General features: G+C 43.2%; 1 protein-coding gene across 7 annotated transcripts in view; it reads left to right on the top strand.

Annotated features, from left to right (window-relative positions):
• ADCYAP1R1 (ADCYAP receptor type I) overlaps positions 1-14854 on the top strand; it is a 153527-nt gene that overhangs the window by 63995 nt on the left and 74678 nt on the right. For all 7 annotated transcript variants that reach the window (XM_060782656.2, XM_060782657.2, XM_060782660.2 and 4 more), the window contains exon 3: positions 12148-12253. In XM_060782656.2, the coding sequence (XP_060638639.2) occupies positions 12148-12253 (106 nt within the window). The remainder of the gene's footprint in view (positions 1-12147; positions 12254-14854) is intronic.

Here is a 14854-nt window from a genome sequence, read left to right on the forward strand (position 1 = left end):
AGCTTTTAAACAGAGGCTGGATGGCCATCTGTCAGGGGTGATTTGAATGCAACTTTCCTGCTTCTTGACAGAATGGAGTTGGACTGGATGGCCCATGAGGTCTCTTCCAACTCTTTAATTCTATGATTCTTTGAATTGATCAGAGTTTGTGGCAGCGACAAAAATAAAACTTCTGGGGTAAAACAAAAGCTTTCAAAGTTAGGACCACACAATTAAATAGGAAATAACACTTTCAACCTGGAACAGAAATTATTTCAATTTTTATTACATAGTGAATTCAGAGTATGTTAAGTTCTCAAATATCAGAGTCTTATAATTGTGAACAGTTCACTCAGAAGACCAGTTTGATGATTTTGAATCATACTTCATCCAAACTGGGTGATGTGTGATTAGGATTATTATATGAGGACTTCTTTCTTGTCTGTGCTTGTGCATATCACAAAAAGTATGCACAGACCTGTGGTTTTGTTGTTCTTGTTTAGCTCATCAGCTATCGTTAGTGTATCTCCTCCTATGAACCCGCTAGGACTGGGGTCCTCAAACTTTTTAAACAGAGGGCCAGGTCGCAGTCCTTCAAACTGTTGAAGGGCTGGATTATAATTTGAAAAAAAATGAATGAATTCCTATGCACACTGTGCATATCTTATTTGTAGTGTAAAAACACTTTAAAATAATACAATAATTAAAATGAAGAACAATTTTAACAAATATAAACTTATTAGTATTTCAATGGGAAGTGTGGGCCTGCATTTGGCTGATGAGATAGGATTGTTGTTATTGTGTGCTTTCAAGTCATGTCAGACTTAGGTTGACCCTGAGTGAGGGCCAGGTAAATGACCTTGGAGGGCCATATCTGGCCCCCGGGCCTTAGTTTGGGGACCCCTGTGCTAGGACATTAAGATCATCTGGGGAGGCCGTGCTCTCGGTTCTGCCTGCATCACAAGTACGTCTGGTGGGAACGAGAGATGGGGCCTTCTCAGTGGTGGCCCCTCGGCTGTGGAACACCCTTCCTACAGAAATTAGATCGGCCCCCTCCCTATTAGCATTTTGGAGGAAAGTGAAGACCTGGTTATTCGAGCAGGCATTTGAATAGGCAGTGTATTGAATATAGGAATATGGAACAATGGATTATGAGATTGGATCTTGATTCTACCTATGAGACACTAATGAGATGTTATAGTTATGTTTAATTGATTGTTTATTATGTCATTGTTTTAATTGTTTTTTAACTGTTTTTATGATGTTGAGCATTGAATTTTGCTACTGTTAACCGCTTTGAGTAGCCCAAGGGCTGAGAAAGGCAGTATATAAGTGAAGTAAATAAATAAATATTTTATGTGTGGCCCAAGACAGTTCTTCTTCCAGTGTGTTCTGGGGGTGCCAAGAAGCTGGAGACCCCTGTTTTAGATATTCATTTTTTAAAAATGGATTTAATAGCCATCTCTGGTCTTTGTATTTCTCTTATGAATCCTCCCCTTCCCCACCGTTCCCTGTCATTTCTGCTCCAAGCGGGATCTTTTTCACTGAGTTAAATTTGTTGTACTGGAACATCCCGTACTTTCTCTCTTCTCCCTTCCAGCTTTAGTTCTTTCTGAATTGGTGTGCTTTTATGCCACCTTTTATTGGAACAGAGGCAACAAATTATTAAGGAGATCAGCATGTCGTGTACTTGGAAATCTGGGCATCGTCCTTTGGAATCATTATCCTGATGAAGAGATTTGGCCACACCACTCAGCACTCTCCTCTCCAAACTCCTTTTTTCCTGCTTGTTTTCCCCTCTGTTCTAAAAGAATGATGGCAATAACAATGGATTGTTTCTGAGACCCTTTTGCCAACTCTGCTCCTCATCCACCCACTCAAATTGCAAATTTTTGATAGCCATGAAAGCAACAAAAAAAGTTCTCCCTTTTGGAAGATCTCTGGGGAGGCAATTAGAAAGGGACTCTTCCCAGGATGTGCCAAAACGGATGCATCCAAAAGCCGAGGGCAGGGTAGCTTTAATTTAATTAACAAACCAATTAAAGCTTTCTCATTGGGTGTCGGCAAGGCTCCTTCATCAGCCCACAGCCAGAAAGTGATCAAGAAGCATTTCAATATTCTTTTTGGGATTCTTAAAAATGGCATCTTGCACATAATAGCCGGGGATTCATTTCAGAGAAAGTGTGTCTGGTCATATCACTTGGCAGGAAGAATTGCCCCTTAACAATTCACCTCCTTAGGAAATTTATCTTTCATATCCAAATATCAGTTGACTATTTAGAAAATACAGTTTAGGCATCCAAAGAAAAGGGCAGGCAAGGTGAAGAAGGGATTTTTTTTTCGTGTCAGGAGCAACTTGGGAAACTGTAAGGCACTTCTAGAGAATTGGACATCTGCAAGGACGTTGCCCTGGGGATGCCCAAATGTTTTGATGTTTTACCATCCTTGTGAGAGGCTTCTCTCATGTCCTCACATGGGGAGCTCGAGCTTACAGGGGGAGCTCAACCTGCTCTCTCCCAGATTTGAACCGCTGACCTGTCAGTTAACAGTCCTGGCAGCACAAGGGTTTAATCCATTGTGCCACTGGGAGCTCCAACAAGGGAATGCAAACACAGCAATTAAAAGAGTAGAATATGACTCTTCTGTTTTCATGGGGGACTATGTTACCAGATGTTGCATGGAGTCAGGAAAGAATGGATATTAGTGAACAGAATTGAAAGGAAGGACCCCTGGCTTAAGAATACCAGAGAGCAGAGTCTTCCAAAAAATTCATGTTTATGACACACTTCTTAGATGTACGGTACTTCAGTTGTTTTGCAAACTTTTCCTTTACTACAGATGATTCCTGTGTATTGCCCTCTATAGCTGCTCCTTGGGATTGATCACTAACATCATTGTCAACACATATTAATTTCTTAATTGGAAACTTATACATTTTTTTGGTAATGACTGCAAGTCAATCAACAAATTGTGTTGATTATAAAAGTTATAACAGTACTGACACTTCAACAGCAACAGACCCCCACTTCTGTAGGGATTAACCCTTTCTGGAGGTTTGTAAACCTGGGTGGCCATCCAGGGGTGCTTTTACTGTGTCTTCCTGCCTGGATGAATGGTGCCCTTTGGAGATCTCTTCTAAATCTAGTAAAGTTTAGATTTCCTGGGAATCCAGTGGAGTATTCCTTCCTGGAGGCTTTTGAACTGAGACTAGATGGTTGCTTTGTCGCGATGAAGATGAATGTAGACACTCACAAACGTGGAAACCTTTTGCCTTTGACCAAGGAAGAAATTCAGTCATTCGTCTTTTGCAGAGTTTATAGAAAAGAACATATATGCAAACAGATTCCAGTTGTTTTCTTTGAGCCACAAGCCTTGTAGAACTCCAGTCTCCTTCCACCAAACTCCTCCAGCTCTTCCAAACGCACTGCCCTTCTCCAAACTTCTCCAACAACCCACCTCCAACAACCCACAGCAAGGAGTAGTACTTTGGTTCCTTTATTCCCCTAACAGCTGCTCCATCCTGGCTGTAACCACACAATGTTGGCCAAGTGGTTTTGCTCACTCCCTGCTGCATTGATCCTTGCAGCACTTGCTGCTTGCTACTTAAGAAATGAACTCGAACAAGCTTGTTGGGAAGGTTTTGATTGTGCCTTCTTGACTGGCTGAAAGAGATTCAGTTGGGTGCTGTTTAATGGTCTCTTTGGACTCATCCTTGCTCTCCTCCTCGTTTCCACCCAAGAGGCTGCCAAACCTATTCAAGGGAAGATACCCGACCATTCTGGCCAAGCAGCCTATGGTCAAGGGCTGGGAGTGTTTTTCACGCAGCATACTAAAGGACTACAGTAATATACTCATATGTCCTGACATGCAATTTGGAAAGCTCTGCTGTGGAAGATGCCTAGAAAATGCCTTGAGAGGTCGTACAGGTTGAGCCTCCCTCATCCAAAAAAGCTCCAACATCACATGGGTGGCTGAGAGAGTAACACCTTTGCTTTCCAATGGTTCAAAACAAACTTGGTTTGATTCACAAAATTATTTTAATTATTAGCTGTAGACTATGTGTATGTCTATGACACATAAATGAATTTTGTGTTTAGACTTGAGTCCCATCTCCAACATAAATCACTATGTATGTCTATGCAATACTAGTATTCCAAAATCTGAAACATTTCTGGATCCAAACATTTTGGGTGAAGGAAATTCAACCTGTATTTTGTCAGATGTGAATTAATGAAATTGCATATGCCAGCTCCCAGGATATGGGAGTCAGAAAGTACCATGTGCATATGTGCCTTCAAGTTGCTTGTTGACTTAGGACGACCTCATGAATTTCATAGGGCTTTCTGAGGCAAGAGATATTCCACTGTTGTCCTTCCTCTGAAATATAGCCTACAGGATCTGATATTTGTTGGTGGTCTTCCATCCAAGTCCTAACCAGGACTGACCCTCCTTAGTGTCCAAGATTAGTGTCTTTAGGGTATTGAGGCCCAGGTTTTAATATATCCTTGCATGCAAAATTGGGGGCTAAAGGAAAATGTTATGTATGGAACAGAATGACAATTTCGTAAAAAAAAAATCCTTTTTGTTACATTCCATCCTTCCTGTAGGTATAGTATAGATCAGGTTGAAAAGGTATAGATTGGGTTAGGTCTGGAGCATTAAATACTTTGGATATTGTTCAACTGTAACTTTCTTTTGCCTATGCTACGGATTAGTTGTGTTTGCCTCAATTCAGAGCAGAAGTCCAAGAAAAATTGGAGGTCCTCATGTTTCCTGAATCTGGCCCTAAGACAGAAAGCCTAGCCAGATTTTATTTGACAAGTTTGTCTGGCAAACAGAAAAAAACCCTTTCACATAGCCAAAGACATTCAAGCTAATTAAAATGATGGCCTTAATTGAACTGTCACTCCCTTTGAAAGCACTGATGTAACGTCACCTCCATTTTGGGAATGATTACAGAGGAAAATGCAAGCGTTTGGGTTTTATAGAGGGGGCAAATGAGGTGCTGGGAGGGATTCACCTTTGCCTTTCCATCAGATGTGAGAGTCATGCAGCCTTCTAGAGATTGTTGGACCACAAGTCCCATGATCCCTAGCCATTATGGGCAAAAAAATCTGGGAGTTGTTGGTCAATCATATCTGGTGTCCCATGTGGTTTCTAGTCCCAATTTAGCTCTATATGTCACGGTTTCCTAGCTCATCGACACATTCGAGATGCCATAGTTTGTTCATCCTACCATAAGCACATCTGTCCTGTAATCCAGTTTGATATGACCGCTTGCCCAACTGGTGCGGAGCTTTGGGCTTGAGTGCCACCAGTACGCTGCTGACACTCCGCTCATTTCTGTACCTGAAAATTTCCATCAGTGCCTTGAAGCCGTTACTGGATAGTTGCATGCCAGCAGGTTGAGGGTGAATCCAGTGAAGACTGAGATCCTTTGGCTGGGCTGTCTGGGTGGGAGGGAGATCCAGCTGCCTACCTTGGATGACGAGACACTATGTCCGTCACCTTCTGTAAAAGGTCTTGGTGTCTTATTGTACCCTCTACTCACAATGGAGGCCCAGGTCTCTGCTGTGAGCAGATCTGTGTTTTTCCATCTTTGTCAGGCTAGGTGACTGGCTCCCTTCCTATCTAGGAACGACCTGGCTACGGTGATCCAGGCAAAGGTCATCTCGAGGCTTGAATTCTACATTGGCCTTCCTTTGTCAGTGATCCGGAAACTGAAACTGGTGCAAAATGTGGTGGCTCGTCTTCTTGCCGGGGTGCCGGCGAGGTGTCGTATTACCCCAATTCTACAACAGCTGCACTGGCTTCCGATTGAGTACCAGATTACTTTCAAGGTGCTGGTACTAACCTTTAAGGCCTTATATGGTCTGGGGCCAGCGTACCTGAGGGCCCGCTTATTCCCCTAACAACCCCAGAGATTACTTCAGTCCAAAGACCAAAATTTGCTTGAAGTCCCCAACATCCGGACTTATCATCTGTCCTCTACTAGGCAGAGAGCCTTCTCGATTGTGGCCCCTTATTTATGGAATGCCTTGCCAGTTGAAACCCAAACCATCCGAGAGCTACTTCCTTTTCGGAATGCCTGTAAAAGCTTTCTTTTCCGACAAGCTTTTGATGGGTGAATAACTCGGGTCTATGTCTGTTCTCGTTTTTATTGTATTTTAAAGTTGGTTGTATTGTTTTAATCTACTGCTGTAAACCGCTCCGAGCCAAATTGGGAGTGGCGGTATACAAGTAAAATAAAATAAATACATAAATAAATAAATACCGCTATAGGATCATAGAATCATAGGAGCCCCCGGTGGCGCAGTGGGTTAAAGCCCTTTGCCAGCAGGACTGGAGACCGACAGGTCGCAGGTTCGAATCCGGGGAGAGGCGGATGAGCTCCCTCTATCAGCTCCAGCTCCTCATGCGGGGACATGAGAGAAGCCTCCCACAAGGATGATAAAAACATCCATTCATCCGGGCATCCCCTGGGCAACGTCCTTGCAGACGGCCAATTCTCTCACAACAGGACACTCCTGACACGACAAAAAAAAATAGAATCATAGAATCCTAGAGCTAGAAGAGACTTTGTGGGCCATCCAGTCCAACCCCCTGCCAATAAGCAGGAAAATCGCATTCAAAGCACCCCTGACAGATGACCATCCAGCCTCTGTTTAAAAGCCTCCAAATAAGGAGCCTCCACCACACTACAGGGCAGAGAGTTCTACTGCTGAACAGCTCTCACAGTCAGGGACTTCTTCCTAATGTTCAGATGGAATCTCCTTTCTTGTAGTTTGAAGCCATTGTTTCATATCCTAGTCTCCAGGGCAGCAGAAAACAAGCTTGCTCCCTCCTCCCTATGAGTTCCTCTCCCATATTTATACATGGTCCTCATCATGGTGTTGGAGGAAAGTTCTGAGAGTGCCTTGGACTGCGAGAAGATCCAACCAGTCCATACTTCAGGAAATAAAGCCCGACTGCTCATTGGAGGGAAGGATACTAGAGACAAAGTTGAAGTACTTTGGCCACATCATGAGGAGACAGGAAAGCTTTGAGAAGACAATTATGCTGGGGAAAGTGGAAGGCAAAAGGAAGAGGCGCCAACCAAGGGCAAGATGGATGGATGGCATCCTTGAAGTGACTGGACTGACCTTGAAGGAGCTGGGGGTGGTGACGGCCGACAAGGAGCTCTGGCGTGGGCTGGTCCATGAGGTCACGAAGAGTTGGAGACGACTGAACGAATGAACAACATCATGTCTCCTCTCAGCCTTCTCTACCAGGCTAAACATGCCAAGCTCTTTAACTGCCATGGATCAATGCTATCCTAAGAGTTGTAATTTGGTGAGTTGCCAGCACACTTTGGCAGAGAAGATTAAAACTACAACTCCCAGGATCCCATAGCATTGAGCCATGGCGGTTTGTGTGATGCCAAACTGCATTAATTCTACAGTGTAGTTGCACACCATGTTATCTCATATCCTCTTTGCCCCTTATATTCCAAAGTGGTGGTATTTTTATAGGTCTTTGTTATTTTTACACATTGCCTGAAGGAATTTATAAGCAGTGCTCATTTTCCTTCCCATCAAGATGGCGAACAAAAGCACAATCAAGCTGCCTTTTGTGGCAGGAAAATAATGCAGCCAGCTGCCTATGTGAGGAGTACAGATGGCGTGTATTAATTTTTCCAAACCTGGACTATCAGATCCCTAAATAAGCTTTGGGAAGACATTTGCAAGAATGGACAATAAGACAGCCACCTGATGCTTCTCATAAAAATAGATCACAGCTAGAATTGAGCCTATATATATATATATATATATATATATATATATATATATATATATATATATATATTATATATATATAGCAGAATCATAGCAGTCTGACACAACATTAGCTGAGAAGGCTATGGAATTCAGTTATGTGTTACTTTATGAGATTTTGCCCTTTTCTGTTAGATAGCTCTAGTGCCACAACAAAGAACAAGATTCCATAGGATGGAGTTGTTTATTCGTTCAGTTGCTTCTGACTCTTTGTGACCTGATGGACCAGCCCACGCCAGAGCTCCCTGTCGGCCGACACCACCCCCAGCTCCTTCAGAGTCAAGCCAGTCAAGGATACCATCCATCCATCTTGTCCTTGGTCGGCCCCTCTTCCTTTTTCCTTCCATTTTCCCTAGCATCGTTGTCTTCTCTAATCTTTCCTGTCTTCTCATGATGTGGCCAAAGGACTTCATCTTTGCCTCTAATATCCTTCTTTCCAATGAGCAGCCGGGCTTTATTTCCTTGAGTATGGAATGGTTGGATCTTCTCGCGGTCCAAGGCACTCTCAGAACTTTCCACAGTTCAAAAGCATCTATCTTCATTCGCTCAGCCTTCCCTATGGTCCAGCTCTCACATCCATAGGTTACTATGAGGAATCCAATTGCTTTCACTATGTGGATTTTTGTTGCCAGTGTGATGTCTCTATTCTTCACTATTTTATTAAGATTGACCATTGCTCTCCTCCCAAGAAGAAAACATCTTCTGATTTCCTGGCTGCAGTCTGCGTCTGCAGTAATCTTTGCACGTAGAAATACAAAGTCTGTCACTGCCTCCACCTTTTCTTCCTTTATTTGTCAGTTATCAATCAGTCCGGATGCCAGAATCTTGGTATTTTTTATGTTTAACTGCAACCCAGCTTTTGCACTTTCTTCTTTCACCTCGATTAGAAAACTCTTCAGCTCCTTCTTGCTTTCGGCCATCAAAATGGTATCATCTGCATATCTAAGGTCGTTAATGTTTCTTCCAGCTATTTTAACCCCAGCCTTGGAGTCATGGCAGGAATCATAGAATCATAGAATCAAAGAGTTGGAAGAGACCTCGTGGGCCATCCAGTCTAACCCCCTGCCAAGAAGGAGGAATATTGCATTCAAATCACCCCTGACAGATGGCCATCCAGCCTCTGTTTTAAAGCTTCCAAAGAAGGAGCCTCCACCACACTCCGGGGCAGAGAGTTCCACTGCTGAATGGCTCTCATAGTCAGGAAGTTCTTCCTCATGTTCAGATGGAATCTCCTCTCTTGTAGTTTGAAGCCACTGTTTTGTGCCCTAGTCTCCAGGGAAAACAAGCTTGCTCCCTCCTCCCTGTGGCTTCTTTTTACATGGCTATCATATCTCCTCTCAGCCTTCTCTTCTTCAGGCTAAACATGCCCAGCTCCTTAAGCCGCTCCTCATAGGGCTTGTTCTCCAGACCCTTGATCATTTTAGTTGCCCTCCTCAGGACACATTCCAGCTTGTCAATATCTCTCTTGAATTGTGGTGCCCAGAATTGGACACAATATTCCAGGTGTGGTCTAACCAAGGTGGAATAGAGCATGGGGAGCATTACTTTCCTAGTCCTAGACACTATGCTCCTATTGATGCAGGCCAAAATCCCATTGGCTTTTTTTGCCGCCACATCACATTGTTGGCTCATGTTTAACTTGTTGTCCACAAGGACTCCAAGATCTTTTTCATACGTACTGCTCTCAAGCCAGGCATTGTCCCCCATTCTGTATCTTTGCATTTTGTTTTTTCTGCCAAAGTTGAGTATCTTGCATTTGTCCCTGAAGAGTGGTGTCAAGCTCCTATATGCATTATGGATCATATATAAGTCAACATTTACACTGCAGTTAAAGTGGTATTGAGCTGCATACATTCTGTGGTGTCAGGCATGGGCAAACTTTGGCCCTTCTAGTGTTTTGGACTTCAATTCCCACAATTCCTAACCACCTACTGGCTGTTGAGGTCCAAAATGCCTAAAGGGCTGAATTTTGCTCATACCTGGTGTCTCTGGATCAGCAGAAAACAAGCTTGTTTTTCAGCTTGTTTGTCAAGCTAGCCATCTCGATTCCACAGAACTTTGAAGGCCTTGGCTCATAACACTCTCCTTTTGATTAATTCATGTTCCCCAACTGCAGTTTCCTTCCAATCCAATCTCGGTGTCTCTTGCCACCTCCATTACCACTGCAAGGACGCTGCCACTCAAACATTACCCATGTTCCCTGAGCGATTGGGAGATTTCCATTCTGAACATTTGTTTGACTTCCATCCTCATTCCACCTGCCTTCTCCTGTCCTGTCTTATCCATCACACGGCGTCGCATTTTGCAGAGATGCCTCCCAGGGAAATGGAAACTCGTTCTTCTCAGTTGAAGGCGGAAAGCCATAAACATCCCTGAGGCAAAAGGAGGCAAAGTCAGGAGGCAGTGACCCAGGGAAACTTGCACTCGCAGGATCGTTTTTCGTGACATGGAGCTAAGTGGTTGCACTTTGGTGTGCTGCTGTGAATGTCGGGCAGAAGAAACTGAGAAGGGAACTGGGAACAGGCTTTTGAGAAGCTTCCCAGTGATTATAATTATACAAACTGAGCCTTGGCAGTTAAATTTGAGTCAAACTCCACTCATTCTATAGTGTCAATGCACCCTAAGGCACTCTCAACGTTGACCATCTGTCCTCCATTCCATTCCCTTGTAGAACGCCTTCTCAGAAGCTTCTTCTCAATGTTAAAGGAGAATCTTTTTTTCTCCTTTCAATATGAACCTGTAGGTTTCTAACTTAGTATTTGGATAAACGTATTCCATCTTCTACATCAGTGTTTCTCAACCTTCCTAATTCCTTAATAGAGTTCCTCTATTAACTGTAATTTTGCTATATTTGTGAATTGTCATGTACATATCTGATATGCAGGATGTATTTTCATTCAATGGACCAAATTTGGCACAAATACCAGATATGCCCACATTTAAATACTGGTGGGGTTGGGGTGGGGATGATTGATTTTGTCATTTGGGAGTTGTACTTGCTGGAATTTATAGTTCACCTACAAGCAAAGAGCATTTTGAACCCATCCAACGATGGAATTGAACCAAACACAGAACTTCCATGACCAACAGGAAATACTGAAAGGGGTTTGGTGGGCATTGACCTTGAGTTTTGGAGTTGTAGTTCACCTACATCCAGAAAGCACTGTGGACTCAAACAATGATGGATCTGGACCAAACTTGGCACAGTTGTCAATTGACATGCCCAAATGTCAATCCTGGTGGAGTTTAGGGGAAATAGACCTTGACATTTGGGAATTGTAGTTTCTGGAATTTATAGTTCATATACAATCAAGGAGCTTTCTGAACCCCACCCATGATAAAATTGAGCCAATCTTCCCACACAAACCCCCAGGACCAACAAAGCATACTGTGTTTTCTGGTGGTCTTTGGTGACCCCTCTGACACCCCCTCACAACTCCCCAGGGCAGGCATGTAGCCAGGGGGGCTTGAGGGGCTTCAACCCTCCCCCCCCCCCAATTCTCATGGTGGTCCACGAGTAGGCCTTACTGGTACATTATTTAAACTGTTTATTCATATCATGATCTGATCACCATGCTCAATATATCCCATATGCATGGGGGTATTGGGGTAACAATACAAAAAGTTTGCTAGGGTAGACCCTCTTTCACTCAGACTCAGCCCCCCCGAATCAAACTCAGCCCCCCCCCCAAATCAAAATCCTGTCTACGGGCGTGCCCCAGGGGTCCCGAGCCCCAGGTTGAAAAATGATGTTCTACATGGTATCTGTTCATATATTTACTAAATGTTGTCTTTTCACCTCTTCATCTTTTGTTCTCCAAGCTAAAGGTCCCTATCTCCATAAACCATTCAGCATTGTTGTTGGTTTCCAGGCCTTTCATAGAATCATAGTGTTAGAAGAGACCCCAAGGATCATTCAGTCCAACCCCATTTTGCCTCCCTCCTCCTTTGCATATTTTTCAGTCTTTGAGGTCCCTGAATCATCTGGTTGTAGAAATATGTCCATTTCACTTATCATAAGGATGCCAGATTCATTTCTTTGGAAAGGGAATCCCAATAGAATTCAATTGATGTGGTGAACATAGACAACTGAATTCACTGTAGGAAGAGAACTAACCTTATCCATGCCTCCTGGACCCAAAGGATGGGTTAGAACATAGTTCTCCATCTCTGAATTTTGCAGTGCAGAATTTGGTCTAAATGAGTAAAACATTGTGGGGGAAGGTTATTGCCATACAGCAAGTATGAAATGCATGGGAGACGCTTTAGAATAGGTGAGAGCCCTTATAATTGGACAGAGGAATCTGCATTGCACAGAGTCTCCAACCCATCAACCCATTTCTTTCTTTTGCAGGCAACTTCAATGCATTCAGACTGCTTCCTGAGGAAGGAACAAGAGGCCTGCACAGCAAGCATCAAAAAGGCCACTGCCTTAATCCTGCAAAATAATTCTGTTCCAGGTATGTCCTCAAATGCAATCCACATGTCAGTGTCTATTTTTGAGTGCTTTGTATGGTGGAAAAAATATGGAAATGTATGAGGTATACAGCCTTCCCTTCAGGTGAATAAAGGATTGACCATGTGCTGGGTTAAGTTACATTTGTTAAAAGTTAAGGTACATTTATGAAGGTTAAATTAAAATTATTTTAGAGGGGTGTTGCGAGCTTTCCGGGCCATGTTCCATAAACATTCTCTCCTAACATTTCACCTGCATCTATGGCAGGCATCCTCAGACCTCACAACCTCTGAGGATGCCTGCAATAGATGCAGGCAAAACATCAGGAGAGAATGCTTCTGGAATATGGCCATACAGCCGGGAAAACTCACAGCAACCCAGTGATTCCAGCCATGAAAGCCTTCGACAATACAATTATTTTAGACTTACCTTGGGATTAACAGAGTCCCCAAGAGACAATTTCCCAATGGGGTTGACCGGAGGCCATTTATTTCACTATTATCCATGGTTACCTGTCTTCATGGGAAGTTCAAGAGCGTTTCCATCACAACACTGCCCATCCCCTTCTCAGAATCTGGCCATGTTATGGTGGACGGAAGTCAGCAACTGGACAGGGAACATCTTGCTTCTTCACACTCTCTCAGCCTCAGTAAAATCAAAACCTTCTGAACAAATCTTGCCAAGGAAACCCCACAAATAGTTTCCCTTCAGGTCCCCATAAGTGAGAATGCAAGATCCAAAAAGTTCTTTTCACACCCAGAGATGAAGTCTGCCTTTGTTCTCTGTCCCTGTCAGACTTTCCATGGAAGCAAAACATGATAATTTTGTGGGAGATCATTGAAACCTAATACTAATACTAATAGGGCTTCCAGGAAACCTTGGGTATATGAACTACCAGCCTAATGACAACCCCTTTCCAATTCAGGTTCAGAAAAGCACATTTTGGCCCCAGACCACTGAGCTTTGCCCACTCAAGTTAGAAAACCTTTCTTTTGTCTATGTGACATTTGTCTAAAGAGACCCCATACTTCACATGTCATTATCGCCTTGAGTCGCCGATTGGCTGAGAAAGGCGGTATACAAATACAGTAAATAAATAAATAATAAGTATGTGGACCTATCATGGACTCTTGGTATCCAATGGGGTTTTGTTTTTGATATCCTTGGCTACTGAATTTCCATTATATATTACATAGTAATACAGGGGGTTTTTTTGTTGTGCCAGGAGTGACTGCAAGTCGCTCCTGGTATGAGAGAATTGCCCATCTGCAAGGACGTTGCCCAGGGGACGCCTGGATGATTTGATGTTTTTGTCATCCTTGTGGGAGGCTTCTCTCATGTCCCCGCATATGTAATACAGTGAAATGACAACATCAAGGTTTGCAATTTGAAAATTTGGGTGATTGGATCCGTGGATACAGACTCTGTGGACATGGAGATCCAACTGTATTATTTCCATCTCTGTTCATATGCCATCCTGATGTTTTGCTCCACAGCACCCAAAGATTTTCTGATGCTCTCAGTAAGAATTCCCACAACAGTGTGATTTATAATTCCTGTTGCACAGCTTGTGCATAAGTACATGCTGTGTTGCATGGATATTGACAAATTAGAGGCCCTGTGTGGGTTTTGTCTGCACCTTTGCAAGGAAACCAGACAGTATTTCTCAGCTCGCAGGGGCTTGTGTGTGCTTTCCTGCTGCTGCTTCCATGAAGGAAGGAAAGAGAAAGTGCATTGATGAAAATGAAAATGTGGGCAAAAGCTTTCATGGCTTCCAAGGAAAGGTTACCACTGCTGTTTGAAATGCAAAACAAGGGGCTTTCCACAGCAACAACTTGGTGTTACTGTTTCCTTACTTCCATCCCAGGTTCCATATTTTATGAGTTTTGTGTATATGTGAGTTATATTAATTGTATTGTTTATTTGCTTATTGCTTGTTTTTATTGATGTGTTGTTGGGCTTGGCCTCATGTAAGCCGCTCCGAGTCCCTTGGGGAGATGGTGGTGGGGTATAAATAAAGATTATTATCATCATCATCATCATCATCATCATCATCATCATCATCCCAGGACAAAACTGAAGCAGGAATGTACTGTGTTTCACCATATACTACATGATGGTTTCTTCACGGCACCTTCATGTGTTGAATCAAACGCCTCTTCCTCTTGCTGTAAGTCCAATTGGGGGGCTGAATGTAGCTCTCAATTCTTCTTTTGTGGTCCCCAAAGGCCCTCAAGAGACCACTACAATCCTCCATGAAATGGGGAGAAATTTCAACTGATTATTATTCAACCAAAACTTGTCCTCAGATGATGCAAACCACCATATTTTGTCAATATCTCATTTGTGGATATTTTTCTCTTCAGAAGAATCTGTTAATTCTCCCCCTCCAAATGTACACTTTTCTCAGCTCCCTCCCCCAGTTTTTCCACAAGGAAACCAGTATTTAATAGATCCCAGAATAGGGGATCTTTTCCTATTCTGTCGGGATCATGGAGGTGAAATTGCAGGAGTGTTGTGGATGAACAGCTTCAATCCCCTTTGCATTTGCCTTTAAAAAAAGATATACAGGCAGTCTCCGAGGGCCGGCTTTGGCACAGCAGGT

This window comes from Anolis sagrei, chromosome 6 (genome assembly GCF_037176765.1).
Source record: "Anolis sagrei isolate rAnoSag1 chromosome 6, rAnoSag1.mat, whole genome shotgun sequence".
Taxonomy (NCBI): Eukaryota; Metazoa; Chordata; class Lepidosauria; order Squamata; family Dactyloidae; genus Anolis; species Anolis sagrei.